The sequence below is a fragment of the Poecilia mexicana genome, unplaced genomic scaffold (assembly GCF_051168715.1).
Source record: "Poecilia mexicana isolate PSO_F unplaced genomic scaffold, ASM5116871v1 scaffold_13, whole genome shotgun sequence".
NCBI classification, from domain to species: domain Eukaryota; kingdom Metazoa; phylum Chordata; class Actinopteri; order Cyprinodontiformes; family Poeciliidae; genus Poecilia; species Poecilia mexicana.
In genome coordinates this window covers 14,298,974-14,316,135 of record NW_028263382.1, presented here as the reverse complement: position 1 = coordinate 14,316,135, position 17,162 = coordinate 14,298,974, and the positions used below count along the sequence as shown (strand labels likewise).

Genomic DNA, 17,162 nt, shown 5'->3' with positions numbered 1-17,162 from the left:
GAATATATCATTGAAAAGGAATTTAAAAAAAAAATGTTGGATTCTTAGTAAGCATACAAATTAGTTTAAAAAAACATTAAACATGTCTGGATCTGCAAATCAAGATCAGATTCTCTCTTTTTGATACTAAATTTTCTCATATGCAATATAAGAAGCACTTTTTCATGATGAAACTCAAACAAATTTTAACTTCCTGAAACCAAACTCAAAATAATTAATATATGACTGAAAACTATTGCACCTGGTAAAGTTTTCCAGTGACAAACAGATGCATTCTCTGTTTTGGTGCCACAATCTGTTGTAACTTTACAAGTGTATTTCAGGACAAAGTACTTATGAACACACAAGGTGAGAAAGGTGTGAAAGTTTAGCTACAGATTTCCTCTCTTCCTACTGTTATCTTTTGCATCAGTTTTTGTTGTGGAACATTTACTTGTAGGATATTGCACAATGTCTTGGAATCCTTAACAGAGTTCATAGACATATTATAACGGGAAATAGTCACTTAGTCCAACAAAAACAAGAAGAGGATAACCTGTTTGTGTCCTGTTACCCCCATACTTTTTATCTGATTTTGGAACAGCAAAATTAAACTTGATTTGCAAGCAGCCATCAATGGGTTTCAAAGCCAAGCCAGCAAATCCACCCCTAACCCTGCCTCCCAGCACACTCTCCTCTCCGCGTCTGCTCAGTCAAGCATTGCACTGACTCTTTGCACGTCAACCAATTTGGGAAACTGCAGGAGAGTGTTACATTTCAGAATTTGTTATGGTTTAGAGTTATGGGCAATTGAAAACAATGTTTTTTTTGCTTTATTCCTTCGATGACGTACAGATTTCCAGGCCGATCAGAGTTGAACATGGGAGAGTAACACTTCTGGAAAATGACTTAAGAAAGCTTATCTGTTGCAGAATCTTTCAAAGTGTTTTTTGTTGCCTATACTGTTTTGTTACTCTGACTTGAAAATATTGTTACCTCAGATGACATCAGGTAAGTGTGCTAACCTGACGTTATGTAAGACCAGAGAGACAAAAGGGAAGGTACGTTTAAATAAGCCAGTTGACATGAAAGCCAGTGATGAATGAGCGAAAGAGATGTGGTTAAACGCTGGGAGTTTGGATGCTGGACGATGGTGGGAGGAAAATGAAATTAAGTACGGCACAGAGAAATGAGGAGGACTTAATATAAACAGGGAAACTGGGAAATCAAACCTAAGCAAGACAGAAACAAACTAAGCACAACAAATAAATAATAAATATGATATAACTACTGTGGACTGATCCGAAGTAAAACAGAAAGAAGGCTAATCTTGCAAAAATAAGAGGAGATAATAAATGAATCGAACTACAAGTCCAGAAAAACTCAAAACATCCTCACAAAAGGCATGTCAGACTGACAGTAAAATTGTTCACTGATGACAGTAATTGAATTTAATGACACGTTAGGTTTTACAGAGCACATACAATTGATAGTTAGTCGTGATAAAACCGCTAACTCCAGTGATTTACATCTATTGGTAAGTTTCCCCAGTTTTTTGCAGACATTTGCTGCTTCTAACTGGGTTTCTTCCAAAATTGCCCTTTAGTTTGCTCTACACATCCTCACAGCATGATGCTGCCACCACTCTGTTTCTCTATGGAGTTGACGTAGAGAATCCTTACTAATTCTGTGACTTTTGGAGGCAATTGTTCTACTGGAGCTTATTATCAAGGAACTGAACACAAATGCATTACAAATATTTGGAAATTCATTCAGTATAAAACAAATTTCCCTCCCACTTCATATTTTTGCATCTTTCCACATGTAAATTGTGCAGCAGTCTCACACAAAATAACAAATCCAATTGAATAAGTGGAATACTGTGGTTTAAACGTGACAAAATGTGAAAACATCTGCAAGGCTTTCTGGATACACATGTGTGCACTTGGGTTCTATGCAACACACTTACGTGTAGATGTGCGTCTCTTCAGAATGAGCCGTGACCATGGCAACACCAAGCCATGAGTACCTTTTCAAAAGCCTGGCCTCTCCTTCTCCCTCTTTTATCTTTCAGCCCATCCTGCCGACTTCGCTCCACACCAGCCAGCTGGGAGACTGGGAACAAAGCAAAACAGGAAGACGTCAGTTCCAGGACATTATCCTTATAGATTTTTAGATGGTGTTATGGATTCATCATGTTTTATTTTCCAAATACTTGAAAAACTTGAGAATCTGCCACATTTTTGAATTTTTAACCTCTTGAAGTGCATCAGATGTATCAGAAAAATGATGAAGAAAGTGAAAAGACAGTATAGAGCTTAAAGGAAACCCATAGAGATGCTGGGACAGGAAGTAAACATGCCATGGATTACTTGGAGGATTTCTCACAGTGTCCAGCTTGTAACAAAGAATATGACGTTGCTTTGATCTTACCTTGTTCTCATACGATCTGTGCTCGCTGTGTGGCAGCTGAAGAGGAAACCGGGTCACATCCTTTGTGTCGGTCAGTCTGCTCGGTGCCGTGCCCCTGCTGCAGACAACCCGTAGAGCTGCCATGTTGGACCTGGTCATCTGCCGCCTCCTGTCTCCCTCAGCATCCCACTCTGAGGTCTGAATATGCAAACTGGGATACAGGCTTCAAAGACGGATCAGCAAGGTCTCACCACGAACAGGTAAACCATGTGACCCGATCAAGATACCTGCCACAATTAAAGAGATATTGGATGTACAGTAACCGTGTGGTATTGGAAAAAAATTAATCTATACGCATTTTTGCCTAAAAGTACTGCTACCCCAGGCAGATTTCGACTTGAAATTATTTTCATTTAACATAAAAAGTTGATTTTGTATTAAAAACGAGTTCCCTTTCTAAAAAGAATCAATGGAAAATATCTATTTGATTACAGCTTCCAAAACCTTCATATAATCACTGAGCAGGATTTTGGATGTTTTCATGGCTATTTAAATTATTTCTCCTCAGTGACGAGAACACAGTCTGTGAGGCTGGAAGTCCAACTTGTCAAATTTTACAAAATAATATACATTTTGATTACTCTCCTACTCAATAATGTGCAATTTGCATTACTTAACCAAAAATGACAATAAAGTTAGAAAACAGATCGTAGCTAAGTAATTATACAGATTGAAACATGACTAAGCAGCTTCATGAGCTGATAATAGAGTTTTATTTAAAATTAGACAGAGTAGGACTGTATTGTACTGTACAAAGCAGTTATGATAAAAAATAAAAAAAAATTTTTAATTACCTCAGTTGAACTTTGCTGCTTCCACCGGATTTCAATGAAAAACAAGAAGTCATGTAGCGCTTATCAGAAAACGATCATCCAGCAAACTTCCCTGAGGCGATCTTGGAAGGAACAATGTGGGAAAAATTCCTCCGGAGTGACGGCAAACACTCAGTGAGTCAGACAGAGGATCATTTCCGAGACTTATTGTTGTTAATGGTGCTTCTTTTAAACTTCATCTTTCCTTGTCCCGGTAAAGCTCTCTGAGACACTGGCTAACTTATTTTCAAGAAAAAACTGTCCTATATTCTGTTAGTCGATGGGCTGTTCAAGGATATCTAGGTTTAGCTGAAGCTTTTCAATATTGGATTCATGTATGGGTAATAAATGGTGGCAGTGAGGATCCTGCTGAGGCTGGTCTACATTTTAATAACTTCAGAAACTGGAGAGTTTTAATATCATATCCTGACATGAACAATAATTCAAAAAGAATTTTCCTCATCATCAAGAAGCCGAGTGCACCGTGGACCGTCTGTCAGTCCGTCACAGAACAACACACACACGCACACATGCACGCACGCACGCACACACGCACACACACACACACACACACACACACACACACACACACACACACACACACATGCACAGATACTTACTTGTAAGTTCAATTTAGAGAGACCAATTAACGATGCATAATGTAACTTTTATACATTTTTTTATTAAAATATGCATTTTTACAAATTTGGTGACAACTGTCACCATTAATGCTAACTGTAGTGTAGTGTAAAATCTTCGCATAGCTGAAATGTGCTATGCAAATAAATTTGACTTGACTTGATTTTTGTTCTCTCATCTCTCATGAATCATTGGGAAGGGAAATATATATATGCATCAATGTTTGCTTTTCTGCCTCAATATTTACAATACCAGGGTTTTATTTAATTCTGCTGATACAATTAATTTACCTGATGTCAGTCTTGTGCCAACAATGAATTTATTTTCATGCCCTGTGTCTTTAAAATCCATTGTCATTGTTTTTCATAGGAGGACAGTGACTGCAAATCGACACTAAGCAGCAAAAGGTGTAAGTATAGTAGGCTTCTTTTGAGGAGTAGTTTATAGTTTTGTGAAGAAGTAAAGCAGTTTTGAGTTTCTGCTAAAGGCTGTCTTCTTCCGTTTCAACAGAACAAAAAGACAAAAACGACAGAATGCAAGCATTTTTTTTGTCTCATAGCCTGTAAAAATGAAGAAGAAAGCTAACTCTCAGTTGTTGTTTGGGGGATTTTTCTGCATTGTTCCCAGAAACACGTCTACCTCTGTGATATGACGGTGCTCCCGGCTCTTCTAAGATTTTTATACAATGTTTTGCTGTTGTTTATGCGGAGGGATGCTCAGATAAACTTGCAACAATCATTTTAGTCATTGTGGCCATAGTGGCTAGATATTTCCAAGCAAACTACACAGTTTACCAGAACCACTGTAGAGCCTGACCAGTCCTTCTACAGCTGAAAGGATTTGACTGTCTGAGTGCGACATCTACTAGATGTTCTAACAAACGGTTATGATTTCAGCTTTCTGTTGATCTGCTGCCTTTTGGGATCAGTTCATCTGCTCACCATATATCTTCTGTTTGACTCAGGCTCCAATGCGTGCAGTTCCTTTGTATTGCCAGTGGATGGTGCTGTCGACCTGCTGGAAGAGGAGATGGAGCGGAGTGTCTATGGTCAGGAATCCAGCTGTATTTTCCTGCCTACTAAATAGCGATGACAGATGATATGTGCATAAGTATTTAAGCTCTCATGTGAATCATGTTAGGGCTGCGCTTCTCCCTGGACCCTTCGTCTGTCCCACCGCCCCTCCGTCTGTCCAACACCCTCCTCACAGTGACCTACGGTGACAGCGGTCCTTCTGACCCGCATCCTCCGATCAGAAAACCTGCGTTGACCCCTGACTCCACGTTGCTTCTTCCTCATGTGAGCGCTGATGTCACCATTGCTCGGGGGCAGTACTACTGGGAGGTGGATGTCTGTAACAGCTCCGTCTACAGGGTTGGTAAGAGCTCTGTTGGTTGTGGTTGAACTGGGTCGATGCCAGTTGATTCATTCCTTCCAGAAGCCCTCACCCTTACTCAGCAAGACTGCGCTTGTTTATACCTACACCCACAATAAAGTGCACAAAGACAGTGAACACACACACACACACACACGCACACGCACGCACACACACACAGAGGGGCTCTGTTCTGATTCACCTTCTTTGGTCGTGGGAATAAAGGTGTTGGAAGCATTGGCCAATTATTGATCATTTTTTAAGTGTTGACAGCAATACTCGCTGCAGTAATCCAGGAAAACTCCCAGCATCCTCCGTTTCTTCATGTAACCCCAGACTGACTCCAGGATGTTGACATCAGGGCTCTGTACCATCTGTTGCACGACTCTTTGTTTTTCTTTTTCCTTGCGTGTTTGGGTTTATTGTCATGCAACAGAGGGAATTTTGGACAAATCAGATGCCTCCCTGTTGGTATTACGCAACAAACACAAATCTAAACACAGAATGTGGACAAAAATGTTGATAAGCTAAGAGGCTTTCTTCGCTGAAGTACAAATGGTGCACTTCAGATAGTCTCTAGGATTCAAAGTGTTATATTTTACAGGTCATATTCCCAACCTGAGTAACTGCAGAGCACCATCTCTAAGATCGTAAGGGTATGGTAACATCCTAATTATTTTCCTCATCCTTTCTGTGTTGTCTATGCTCCTGCAATGACTGAGAAAGTCATTGAGAAAGTCACAAAGACGATCAACGTTGGTTTGTAAAGATTTCTACTCTGCTACAAGATGATAGTGAAATGGTCAGCAATAAAGAAGAGAGAACAGTGGTCAGCCTTCTGATGGAGTTGTAGTTTGTGAAACAATGGACTTACATAATATTAGATTGTGACGTGAATTTTACTTTTTCTTTGGATTAAAAATAATAATAAAGTTCACGCATGGCTATTGGTTTACATCTTTTGTCTACATTACCTAAATCCAAAAGGTTGCACATTTAAAATTATAATTTGTAATGTGTATATATTTATTTGTACAGCGGAATACTCAGCTGATCTGAGTCTTTGTCATCATGTTTGGACCAGCAATGAATTTCAACACGACAACATGAAATATCTGGGTTTATTTGGGTCCCTCTGAACCAGAACCTGGAGGTTCTCCATTGCTGAGTGCTGCTACAAACATCAGCGGAGAGTTGACCACAGCTGCTGCGCACTCACGTCCCACCCACCACAGTGAGGAACACACCATATAAACGGAAAACCTCACTACCTGGAGTAAAACCGAACCGCACATTAACCGGTTGGTGCGCGACTTGCCACTGGAAAAGCACCTCAAATTACCCTTATTACAGATCATTAGCAAATTGGTTGGCTTCCTTAAAAGCAGGTGCTCTGGAGCATAAAGATGTGTTAACATTAGCTATGTTTAAAGACGTCAGCGATGAACTTAGAGAAGCAAACCCATTAAACTTCGATGGGTTTTGAGGTCAGTTTTAAGCTATTCGAAGCCCATCACGCAGATAAAGTTATCTTGAGTCAGAAGGGTGTATTGTCTGTCCAATATCTGAAGCTTTGCCTATCCTGGGTCATGAAACGTCACCAGCAGGACCTGAGAAAACAAGACCACAAAATGTCAATCGGAAGTTCATCGAGTGATTTCTAATTAGGTCGCTTCTTCGCTTTACTGGAAAATTCCTCAGATCTAAATGAACACCAGGGTTAATTAGGCTGACTATGACATAGTAATAAAGTCCTTTTAACAAAATGTACTTTATTCAAGTTGTCCTATTCAACCAATTGTATACATTGTAAACACTGCATTGGCTGCAGGAGTATCTCTTTAACTTCACTCGGTAACCTTTGCACGTCTGTCCTCCTAGGTGTGATCTCATCAGATGGCTGTAGCGGCTGGTGGTTGGAGAGAAATGTCTCGGCTTTTCATGCAGTGTACGATGGAAGCTGCGAGCCTATCGGCACTGTCCCACCCAGGATCAAAACCCTCGGGATATTCCTCAGTTTTGAAGGCGGGATTCTGAGTTTCCACAACCCGCTGACCCAGGAGCATCTTGTCACGCTGCCGACCCGCTTCAGCCCTTCCGGGGTGCTCCCGGCTCTGGGTCTAGGACAGGGCAAGCTGAGGCTACACTGCGGCCTCCCGACACCTCCTTATGTGTTTCTGGGTAAGGACTCGACTTTTAGGGGTCCTTGTGGTCCAAATCGTGTTTGGTGGCACAGAGAGGTTCCATTCCAGTCAGTAAAAACAGTGATCCAGAAGTTTGAGAAGCTGGCATCATCAGACTAAAAGTTTCTTTATTCTTGGATCATCCTGTGGAGTCTGTTGAGACTAAAAGCTTCTAAAAGCTTCGGCTCACAGGGAACACCCACAGCTTCTCTGGCTGGTTTGATGTTTAACTGCCATTTGAAAGGCTAATTTTCCATCTTGGCGTGCTATGGCTACCCTTTTTCATTCTCTACTTGAACCCGGAGCTGCAATTGACTCTCTCCCTGGGATGCAGCCCTTTCTCCCAGCAGAACCACCCCCACTGATTTGGGTTTGGGCCAGAAAGAGTCCTGGGTTATATGAAGTGTGAGGAAAGGGTGGGATTTTACCAGCAGGACTCCTTGATTTGTCTCTGTGTGCCGGCTGTTGGACAGTAGGTGTCCCACACTACGGAAACACACGTTGTGCATAGCGCCGCTTTAAAGGTTTGCCCAGCCACTCGTGCATTTTGGTGTGTGTTTGCGCAGGGGGAAACAATGCGTGAGCGGCAGGGGGTGAGGTGACGAGGCGTGAGTACAGTGACACCAGTGGTGTTGACATGGAGCGGCAATGACAGGTGGTAACATACATTTATCCCACCGCCTGTCTTCGAGGGGAGCAGTAGGGCCGTCCTTTCTGACCTTCTCGAAAACCACAGGACACCCAACGACTTCAAAAGAGCCAAGAGAAAGCCAGAGAACAGAGAGGGAGAAAGAGTAACAGCATGCATGTCAGCAGGTGATGAATTGATATAAAAGAATAAGCCGAGAGAGGCTTTCCAAACGGCCTCCATGCCAAATAGGTAGAAAAGGTGTCGCAGCAGAAACTGTCCTTCAAGGATGCAATGTTTAAAATGCAGTGAAGCTAATTGTGACATGTTTACTGTTTGTTTACTGAATGGTTATGTGTGCTCATTTTATCAGTAAGAAGATTCAACACAAAAGGTCACAGTAGAAAAGCTGTGTAACTGTGTTCAATTTCTTAGCGTCATAAGTTTGTAATAAAAGATTAGTGGAAACTGATACTTGATCTTATCTGTTTGGAGCCATAAAACAGTTTTTTTTTGTGCCTATCTGTATTCAGTGGTAAAAGCTTCTGGCTCAAAAATGGTGAATGTTTGGGAGTGTGTGTAATGCAGGACTGTGGTAAAGTGATGAGAAAAATGTTGTTATAGATGTCGTAAGGATTAGCAGCTGGAGCTAAACAGAGCATGTAATTTAGATGTTGAATAAGGAAAATATAAAGAAGTAATCCTGAAGGTTTTCCTCCTGTGATGTGATGTATGTGAGTGCGTGTGCTTTTTTTCATTTGTTTGTGCCGTTTTCTAAAAGGCATGATAATAAATAAAAAGATGTAACATAAAAAAATAAGTGTTTGCAAAGATATTCACCCCCTTCAAAGTGACAGACGTAGTTCAACGGAGGCTCACCTTCGTAGGGCTTGTTGTCTCTCTGTGAGCAGAATGGAGATCACCTGAGTGCAGTCACTGTGTGTCTGGAAGGTCCATGGTTAGTCAGAGTTTATGTTTCTCGAAATGCACTTGGAGCTTTTCGTTTCACCGTCTACATTCTGTTCCTGTGCTGTTGTTTTATATTTTCTTTTTTTGGCGTTTAAATTGTAGCTTTCTTGCACAGTGCTTTCATTTTTCTCGAAGAAAACATTCTGTTAATAGCGTCTGTGATTGTCTCAATGTTAATCCTTCTGGCACCAGAGACTACAAATTAGAAAGAACAGAGCACGAACACAGCACCACTTGTTAGCGTTACAACAGCCATTTGTCTGCACAATAAGACCAAAACCAATCAGTTCAACATTATGAGGCTTGGTGGAGGATCAGAGTGTGGCCAAAAGAACAGAATGAACTTTACAACTGAATGGGATCTTTTTTTTTTTTTTTTTTTAAATAGTGAAACAAGGCATTGCCCATCGAAAATAAAACTAAATAAATGTTTTTTTCCAGAAATCACTTCCAGACCCCAGAGAAGCGTAGTATTTCTCCTCCTGGAGAAAAAATGCAGATTGACTTGAAAATATTATGTTTTACTGGATGACAGCCTTTCTTTTAGAGATTAGTAAAGCATTTAATGAAAAACCAAAACGTTAGATCAGGCCTTTTCTTTTGGCATATAATCATTTTTTTTATTTTCCAGACATTCAGGTAATATTGTTCTTGAATATGTTGCTAGTTTGCATGTCTTACAAGCTGCCACCTCATCTCTTTGCTTTTTATTTTATGTGTGTAATCACTGTTCATGTTATGGCAAATTTACTATGCAGAACTCAACCACTGCATTTATGACCTGATTTCTTGGCCTTTGCTACGCATAAGGAACCAACAGCACTGGCAGCTTTCTAGGAGGTTTCATAAGGACTCTCTAGAGTTTGTTTAACTTCAACCTCTAGAGATAAATTTATGACCCATGAGTTAGTTTCTCGTCACAGTAACCAGATTTTTTTCTTAATTTCGTAGAAGTGCATTCTCTCATTTTGCACCTTGATCACGGACTGAATAAAAAAGGTTGAGACGATGAAATCCGCTTTCCCGGTTTCTAAGCTGGTGCACAAAAATAAATAGAATGCACATTACTGTTTTGCCAAATGAAGGGGGAAAAAAACGTACCACTTGTACTTTCATCTTTGCGTTTTTTTCTGCCCTCGTCTGGATCCCAACACACTCGTCTGGTGTGTTGGGATCCGACTCTTTTGTTGTGACTCACAGTGACGAATCATCTTATAAACTTTCCCCATTTTTTTCCCCCCTCCGTCTTCATGACTGCAAGCCCAATCTGGTGCCGGCAACAATTTGAACTTGGCACAACTTATGTTCTCACTCGTTCTGTCTGTGACCGCTTGGCTTCTGATTGGGTCAAGCCAAATGAACAATCCTCTCAAGGCTCACACTAAGCTTCCTGTTTTTCCGTGCCTTTTTGGGAACTCGAGTGTGTTTACCCAGATCATATAAAGTGCATTTTAATGTTACCGATAATGACGACTTGAACAACGAGCTCTGACATACGCAGACAACATATATCAGGAGGAGCTCTGTAATTAAGGGGAGCTTTTGCTAGTGTCTATGGTGTTTGAGCTAATTTTCCACTTGGGACCATCATTTTGTGGCTGCCTGAACTCGGTTAAGATGGGATAAAGAAGTGCTGAGTCAAAGAGAAGCTTGTTAGCCTGTTGCCTCTCTGGCCACTCACTGGAAATGACTGTGTGTGTTGATGTTTAACGGTTGAAGTATTTACCGCACTAGTTTTTTTTTTGTTTTTTTTTTAAGAAATGCATCCGCTCTGACTGCTTCTTGTAGCTCTCTCTGTCTGTCCTTGTTCTCTTTCTCTCTGTGTGTGGATTTTTCAGCTTTCACAAATAAAGTGTGTGGAAGCAATTTGACTCTTGTAAACAGAAATGAGACCAGAGTGATGCAGATTTCAAAGAGCCGACTGGATGGGTGTTCGGGGCAAGGGGGCGTGGGGGGGGGGGGGGGGTTGTCTGCCAGGAAGGATGGATAATGCATTGTGGCCTGTGTGCCTGAATCTGGCAGCTTCCGCAGGATGGATTCTGGCTTTTCTGAACGTGAGCTTTAAAAGAATCTACATGTGGCTTAAGAGCTGACGGTTGAAAATAAATAAATAGAACTCCAAGTGTTTTACATAGTAGGATATTAAGATGATCTCATCTTTACCAGATTCTAAAATTACTTAAATATGACGTCAGGTTTCCAATAACTCAACAGATTTCACACAGTCTTATATTTACAAAGCAAAGATGAAGACAATTGCGCAGTCTGTGTTTGAAATATTAAGCACATCCCATCCAATCGTTTGTAAAGCAGACTTTGACTAAAATAAACTTAAAGATATTTTAAGTCATTTTCTGTATGGCTTTATCGGGATCGCTGAGTCTGGAGTACTTTGGAAACAGATGAGTTCATCTTTGACTCAGAGGAATGCCGGTTGTCCAAATCACCACCACTCTGGTGGTGGGAACATGGTGGGAAGAACTGTTCCCACCATGTTGGGAAGAATTGTTTGTTCTGCTGTTTTAGTTGTTGTAGCCGATACAGAAACTATAGCCAACCAACTCCAACTCTACTTTGGTCTCATCGGTTTGACGGACGTCTTTTCTGTCTGTCTTCGTTAGGATGCAAATGTACAAACCTAAAATGACCTGCTGTGTTTGTTTGAGAGAGTTGGAGAGTTTGAATTTGTTACAGAAATGTATTAAAACATGACAAGTTAATAAGCAGGGTGAAATAATTACACTGTTCTTATTTTGTGGCAGGGTGCTTGCTGGTAAATAAGCGATCCTAGTAGGATGAATGTTTTCTTTCTTTGTTTCCTGTTGAGGGCATATGTGCAGGCTAACAGGACTAGTAGAACAAATGTGTAGAACAGCTGATGAGCTCATATGAAGAAAGGTGAATTTTCCAGGGGGTGTTTCTGAACTAGGGTGTGGCTTGGAGGTAAGAGAGATGCTCTGCTTGAGGTTCTAGGCAAACTCCAAGTGAGTGGATAAGGGACAGGAAGACAACAGGCCAGCCACTTCACATCACTTGAGTTATAATACAAAAGGCCTGGATTATCTCAACCAAGATGGAGAATCTGACACAGCATGCTGGTTCTCCTATATTCTGGCTTGAGAAAGAAATAATCTGCAGGAACGTGAGCAATGGAACAGCTAGCAGAGGACAAATCAGGAAGAGGTTTTCTCCTTGCCACTGTTTCAAACAAGACGTTCTTGCTCCTTCCTTTTTGCAATCCTTCATGGCAACAAATAATGCAAATTGGAGTGTAGTAGAAAAAGAGAAGTGGCCGGCTTTGTTTTTAAAATAACATGAAGTTTGTAGTTGCATAGAATAAAAGTAAATACTTTTAACGTTAAACCAGTAGGATGTGGTTACTTTTATTAAGCCTTCCTTCTATGTGCCAAATCAATGAATATCTATTGGAAACCCATCCAGAATGAACGGCCCTTCATGCCGTATTCCCTCTGCAGGAATATCTTTTTACTGCATGATGTCTGATGTTGGGAATGTTGGGAACATTTCCCCCTGTGCTCAGCTCCTCTCTCTAAGGTGTCAAAATAAACTAAGCGGCCCCTCCACTCCCAACTCTCGGCATATTCTGGCTCTCAGTCGCTAATTGCTCGCAGTAATTATTGCACCGCTCCATCGCCTCTCTGGCTTCGGAAATTAGAGAAGGTGAGAAGAAAGGAGGTGCGCTTTTCTTTTCAGAGTTTCGACCATGTCTGCCAATTGATCCCATTTGTTTGAATAAACATCAGCCCCGCAAGACTTCCCCCGTTTGCATATTGTGTGAGGGACAGAGGGGGCCATTAGCCACCCCCACCCTGCCCCAGTTGCCAGGCGGGCAGCAGTCCCACGAAATTAGTTTTACAACTGAACGGGCTGCCTCTTATTACCATCATGATGAGCATCAGCATAACAGTGGATGGAAACAGCACAGTGCGCGCCGCTGTTGTGTCACTCCACCGGTTTGCCTTTTAGAGCCATTTCTTTTTTTTAGTTCTCTTTCTTTTCTTTACAGCCTTACATCCTGGAGCAGCCAACGAGAAGGGTTGCAGCGCTTGAGAAAGAATAAGAGGGCCGTCCTCTTCTGCATCTCCGCCTTCAATGCAATAACCTTGAATGCGCACCAAAGCCAAAGAGTTCAAAGGCGATGTGTTCCCTTTCCTGTTATGACAAAAATTAAAAATAAAAATAAAAATAATAATAATAATCAGATTATATCACCATAAAAGGCTTGGAGCTCTTTGCTTTTTGCAACAACAAAATGTCATCATCCTATAAACAAATAGCTTAGGTTTTTTAAAAAAAATATAAAATAAAGTAATTGCTTGTCAATTCAGCCCCTTCACCATTCTTGGCTTTGTATTTTTGGTTGTTTCGTTTCCCAGGATTTCTGGAGCTTATAGGGACTTTCACCGTTTCAAGTCCTGTTTCGGACAGTATTTGACGTGAAGTGAAGATTTCTGTTGCGCTAGCGGGGTCATTTTTGCACTTTTGCCATATGAGTACACTGGCATTTCTCACTTGTAAACCCAGAAATTGGCTAATTGGAAAAATCCAAATCATTCATTGAAATAGGACACTATTGGCTAAATTTGACCAATTTGTATCTGAGTATTAGTAACTATTTTTCTTTTTTTGTCAATGCAAACATACTAACATAAAAATCAACTGACGTGATCTACGTATCTACGTGGATACGAAATGGAACTGGAAATGGACCAGTATGGTGTTGACAATTGGCGGAGAGATATTAGTAAATAACCACAGGGTTGTTCTTTTTCCCTGGATGAAGAGAAAACAGTTAAAGCACACACATCAGCGCTGCAGTTCCACGTGTGATGAGGAACAGGTGGGGTGTGTGCGGCACATCTGCCAGGCCATCCGCGACTCGCACCTCCCCGTCCAAGCAGCAAACAGGATGCGGTCCCCCGCTTCTCCCTGCGCCCTGCAGCAGGGAGAAGCGTTTATCACTTGCAAACCAAAATGTCTGCTACTGCAGACACAGAGCGCCAAGGGGAGAATAAAGTCTCCACGATCATGCAGGGATCCATCCTGCAACTTTGTGCGTGATTTACTGCCTCCCACGCACACAGCGCGGATAATATCATTTTAATGGTGTCACATTTGCAAAAATCCGCTCCGTCTATTGCCCCCCCAACCCCACTTCAGCAGTGAATTCATATCAGGTTGTCCTGAGAGTTCTCAAGGGATCGCAGCGGGAATAACTATGTTTTTTTTTTTCTGATTGAACGTTGATCGGAACGTTAAAAGGCACGCAGATAATTTTACATCGATTTCTCTGGGTTTGAATGTTTGTTTTATCAGAGGTTACTTCTGGCCATTTCCCTGTTGATTTTAGCGGTCCAAAAGCAATGGGATTGTTTTCTAATTGAAATTAAATGACTATGTAATCACCAAATAAACTAAAATTCCACAAATGAATGACGGCCACGGTTCTGAGGCCAAAATACACTTATAAATTAGTGGAATTCATTATCCTTCTGCTCAACAAGCGCCTTACACAAATAAAGCCTATTAGTATAAACATGCCTATGGTGCTAATAAAGTGCTTGTTTTAATAAGCATGGCGGATTTTGCACAAACATTGAATTTCCAGGAATCTTACTGCACAAAAAAATATGAGAAATGCTCTTCTCAAATCTGTAAGGAGCTGGTCTGATGTTTGGAAAGGCAACATCTACTCTGATGAGCTGTTAAGAGTAATAAAAAAATGGTACGTTTTATTTGGGTCAACTTGAATTAGTATTTCTGAGTAAAAATGGTGTGAGTGTAAAGGTTAAAAGACTTCTTAAATTTTGACCAATTCTTGAAATATACTTTTTGTTTGGCTTATCTTCTTTGTTAACAACACGAATGTAGCAAAAATAAGAACTTTGCTGTATGATTGGCAAATCAGGTACTGAAAAACCAACTAAAATAAATAAATAATAATAATAATTTTTAAAAAAGACTCTGACAGCCTGACTTTATTAATGGCATCAAAAGCCACCATTGTTGCGGAGTGCAAACACAAAAGAAGATAACTTTAATGTAAATCTGAGGCTAGAGATAGATGCAAAGTTAAATTCCACTTCAGCAGAAAAACATTCCTGTGACAGTTGATAACTTTTAGTAAATTGCAAGTCATTCATTATAGAACCAGCATAAACGACACAGCCTTACTATTTGCTGTTAGTCACCAACATCATCAGATAGACTGCAATAACATGTCTATATAAGATCTGTTACTAGTAGCTCATGTCAACATTTCACCATTAATGAACATAACATTATCAAACAAATGTGACTGCTCTACAAATGGACAATGGCTAATATGTTAGCATCCCAAACTCCTTTTATAGTGTGCTATAACTTTGACAAGAGGAAGCCAAGGAGGGGTTTAGCAGTCAAAAGTTAAAGTAATGCGAGTAACTCTTCTCTTTCGTTACATGTTTGTCCAGGAGCAGTTTTTCCTGCAAACGGTTTTGTTACCAGATTCATTTTCTTCAGTAATTTGAATAATAAACTGAACCAAACTGCATTGTTTCATGGAAATATGTCATTGATCTGGACTCTCTAGCCCATATCTAAACCTTACTGACATCTTTATGAGAAAAAGATAAATAAATAAAAGTCACATTCATTGACCAACTGAGCTGGATTCGCTTGTCATGAAGTGTTAGAGTGTCAATAATGTTTTTTTTTTTTTTGTGAAAATTCACTGCGAAAAATGAAAAGTGTATTTGTGTTGACAGCAAAAAGTGTGACAGCCAACCCCTGTATATCCTAATATGCTTGATTATTGCGTAGATAATTTTAATGGCTAATATTTAACACCCTCCAAAATTCCTTTTTGTAGTGCAGCGCAATGGGGTTGCTGGGTACAGACTGGAAACAGAGTCAAGACTTTTCTAAGGACATGTCTGACATTTTTGATCAACAGCTGTTATGAAATCGCGCTGGCCTCCTTCAATACACACCAAACGCTCCGGTGAGCATCCCAGTGTGTACTGGGTCGTGTTAGCTCTAATAGACGACTTAGCATCCAGTCTGTTTAATGAATCACCGCAGCGCTTAACAAAAGCCGTCGCTTATCGCTCCATGATGAACAACAAACAGCCCATCATCGATCCCAATGGCGGGGTGGGACACAGAGTCTGTAGGCTGCGTGAATCCTCACACCCGGGTGGAAGTGCCCCCCTGCAGAAGCCACATCATGTGCATAAAAACGATACCTTCAGTTCACACCTCTTCATGCGCTTCTGACTCTATGCCGATTCGATTTGGCACCTTTTTAGGCGACTCTTGAGATTAACCAGTAGCCCGTTTTTAGAGTGATTTTTTTTTTTTTGGCTCTCTCAACCCAAAACACAAACCTAATCAATATCCTTTCCCAACATTCCTTGATTAATCATTTATTCCAAACAGCTTAGGGACACAGCTGGCCTGACAATTCCTGAACTCTCCACCATAAATCAAACGGGGGCAGCTATAGTGATGTAAACCTGCGTCGCTTGCCCCCCTACCCCCCCACCCCCCACTCCTCTCCCAAAGGGACCTCTGCGAGGAACTGAACTGTTACCTCACATGCAGCTTTTGTTTGATGGGAACATTTTGCAGATCTAAATAGGTCCCAATAAATCCCCCCCCCCCCTTGTGCAGCCCCATATTGAGCTCGGTGAACTGTAAAATCGTTGGGGTTAAACAGCCTTCGGGCACCTGCGTTAAGCCAAGGCTGCCTAACTGCAAGTCTCAGTAAATGAGATTCTTCCACCAGCTCTTAGGCGATCCAACAGGAACAGAAAGCCAAGAAAATCTGGCGTAAAGCACTCCAGCTATTTTCATTTGTTTCTGTTAAGTAGCTTAGACCCTGAAGGTAAAAGCACATTTGGAAAAGAAAAATAAAAGGCGATCACTCAGACATTCCTTACTGTACATGATCTGGAGATTCACTCGTTCACTCAACAGGAGCGATCATGTAGCTGCGCTTTGTGTGGGTGTCAGATGACCTCGATGTGGTTCCCGTCATACTGAGGAGTCTTTATTGCTGCAGAGCGTGAAATTTGGCGCAGGATAGTCGTAAATCCATGAAGG

General features: G+C 41.0%; 1 protein-coding gene across 1 annotated transcript; it reads left to right on the top strand.

The window, feature by feature from the left end:
* The first annotated feature begins 2,342 nt into the window (after positions 1-2,342).
* On the top strand, positions 2,343-5,415 carry LOC106903268 (uncharacterized). The gene is made up of 4 exons (XM_088012169.1): positions 2,343-2,651; positions 4,272-4,311; positions 4,867-4,950; positions 5,043-5,415. Exons 1-4 carry the CDS (start codon positions 2,343-2,345, stop codon positions 5,303-5,305), a joined length of 696 nt encoding a protein of 231 aa, XP_087868295.1. The 3' UTR covers positions 5,306-5,415.
* Positions 5,416-17,162: the final 11,747 nt, after the last annotated feature.

Bases quoted from the DNA above. Each gene is read 5' to 3' on its own strand.
- LOC106903268 (XM_088012169.1), top strand. From the start codon at position 2,343: ATGGATTACTTGGAGGATTTCTCACAGTGTCCAGCTTGTAACAAAGAA. The intron at 2,652-4,271 runs GTAAACCATGTG...TGTTTTTCATAG, and splicing joins CAAGGTCTCACCACGAACAG to GAGGACAGTGACTGCAAATC. The intron at 4,951-5,042 runs GTCAGGAATCCA...GAATCATGTTAG, and splicing joins GATGGAGCGGAGTGTCTATG to GGCTGCGCTTCTCCCTGGAC.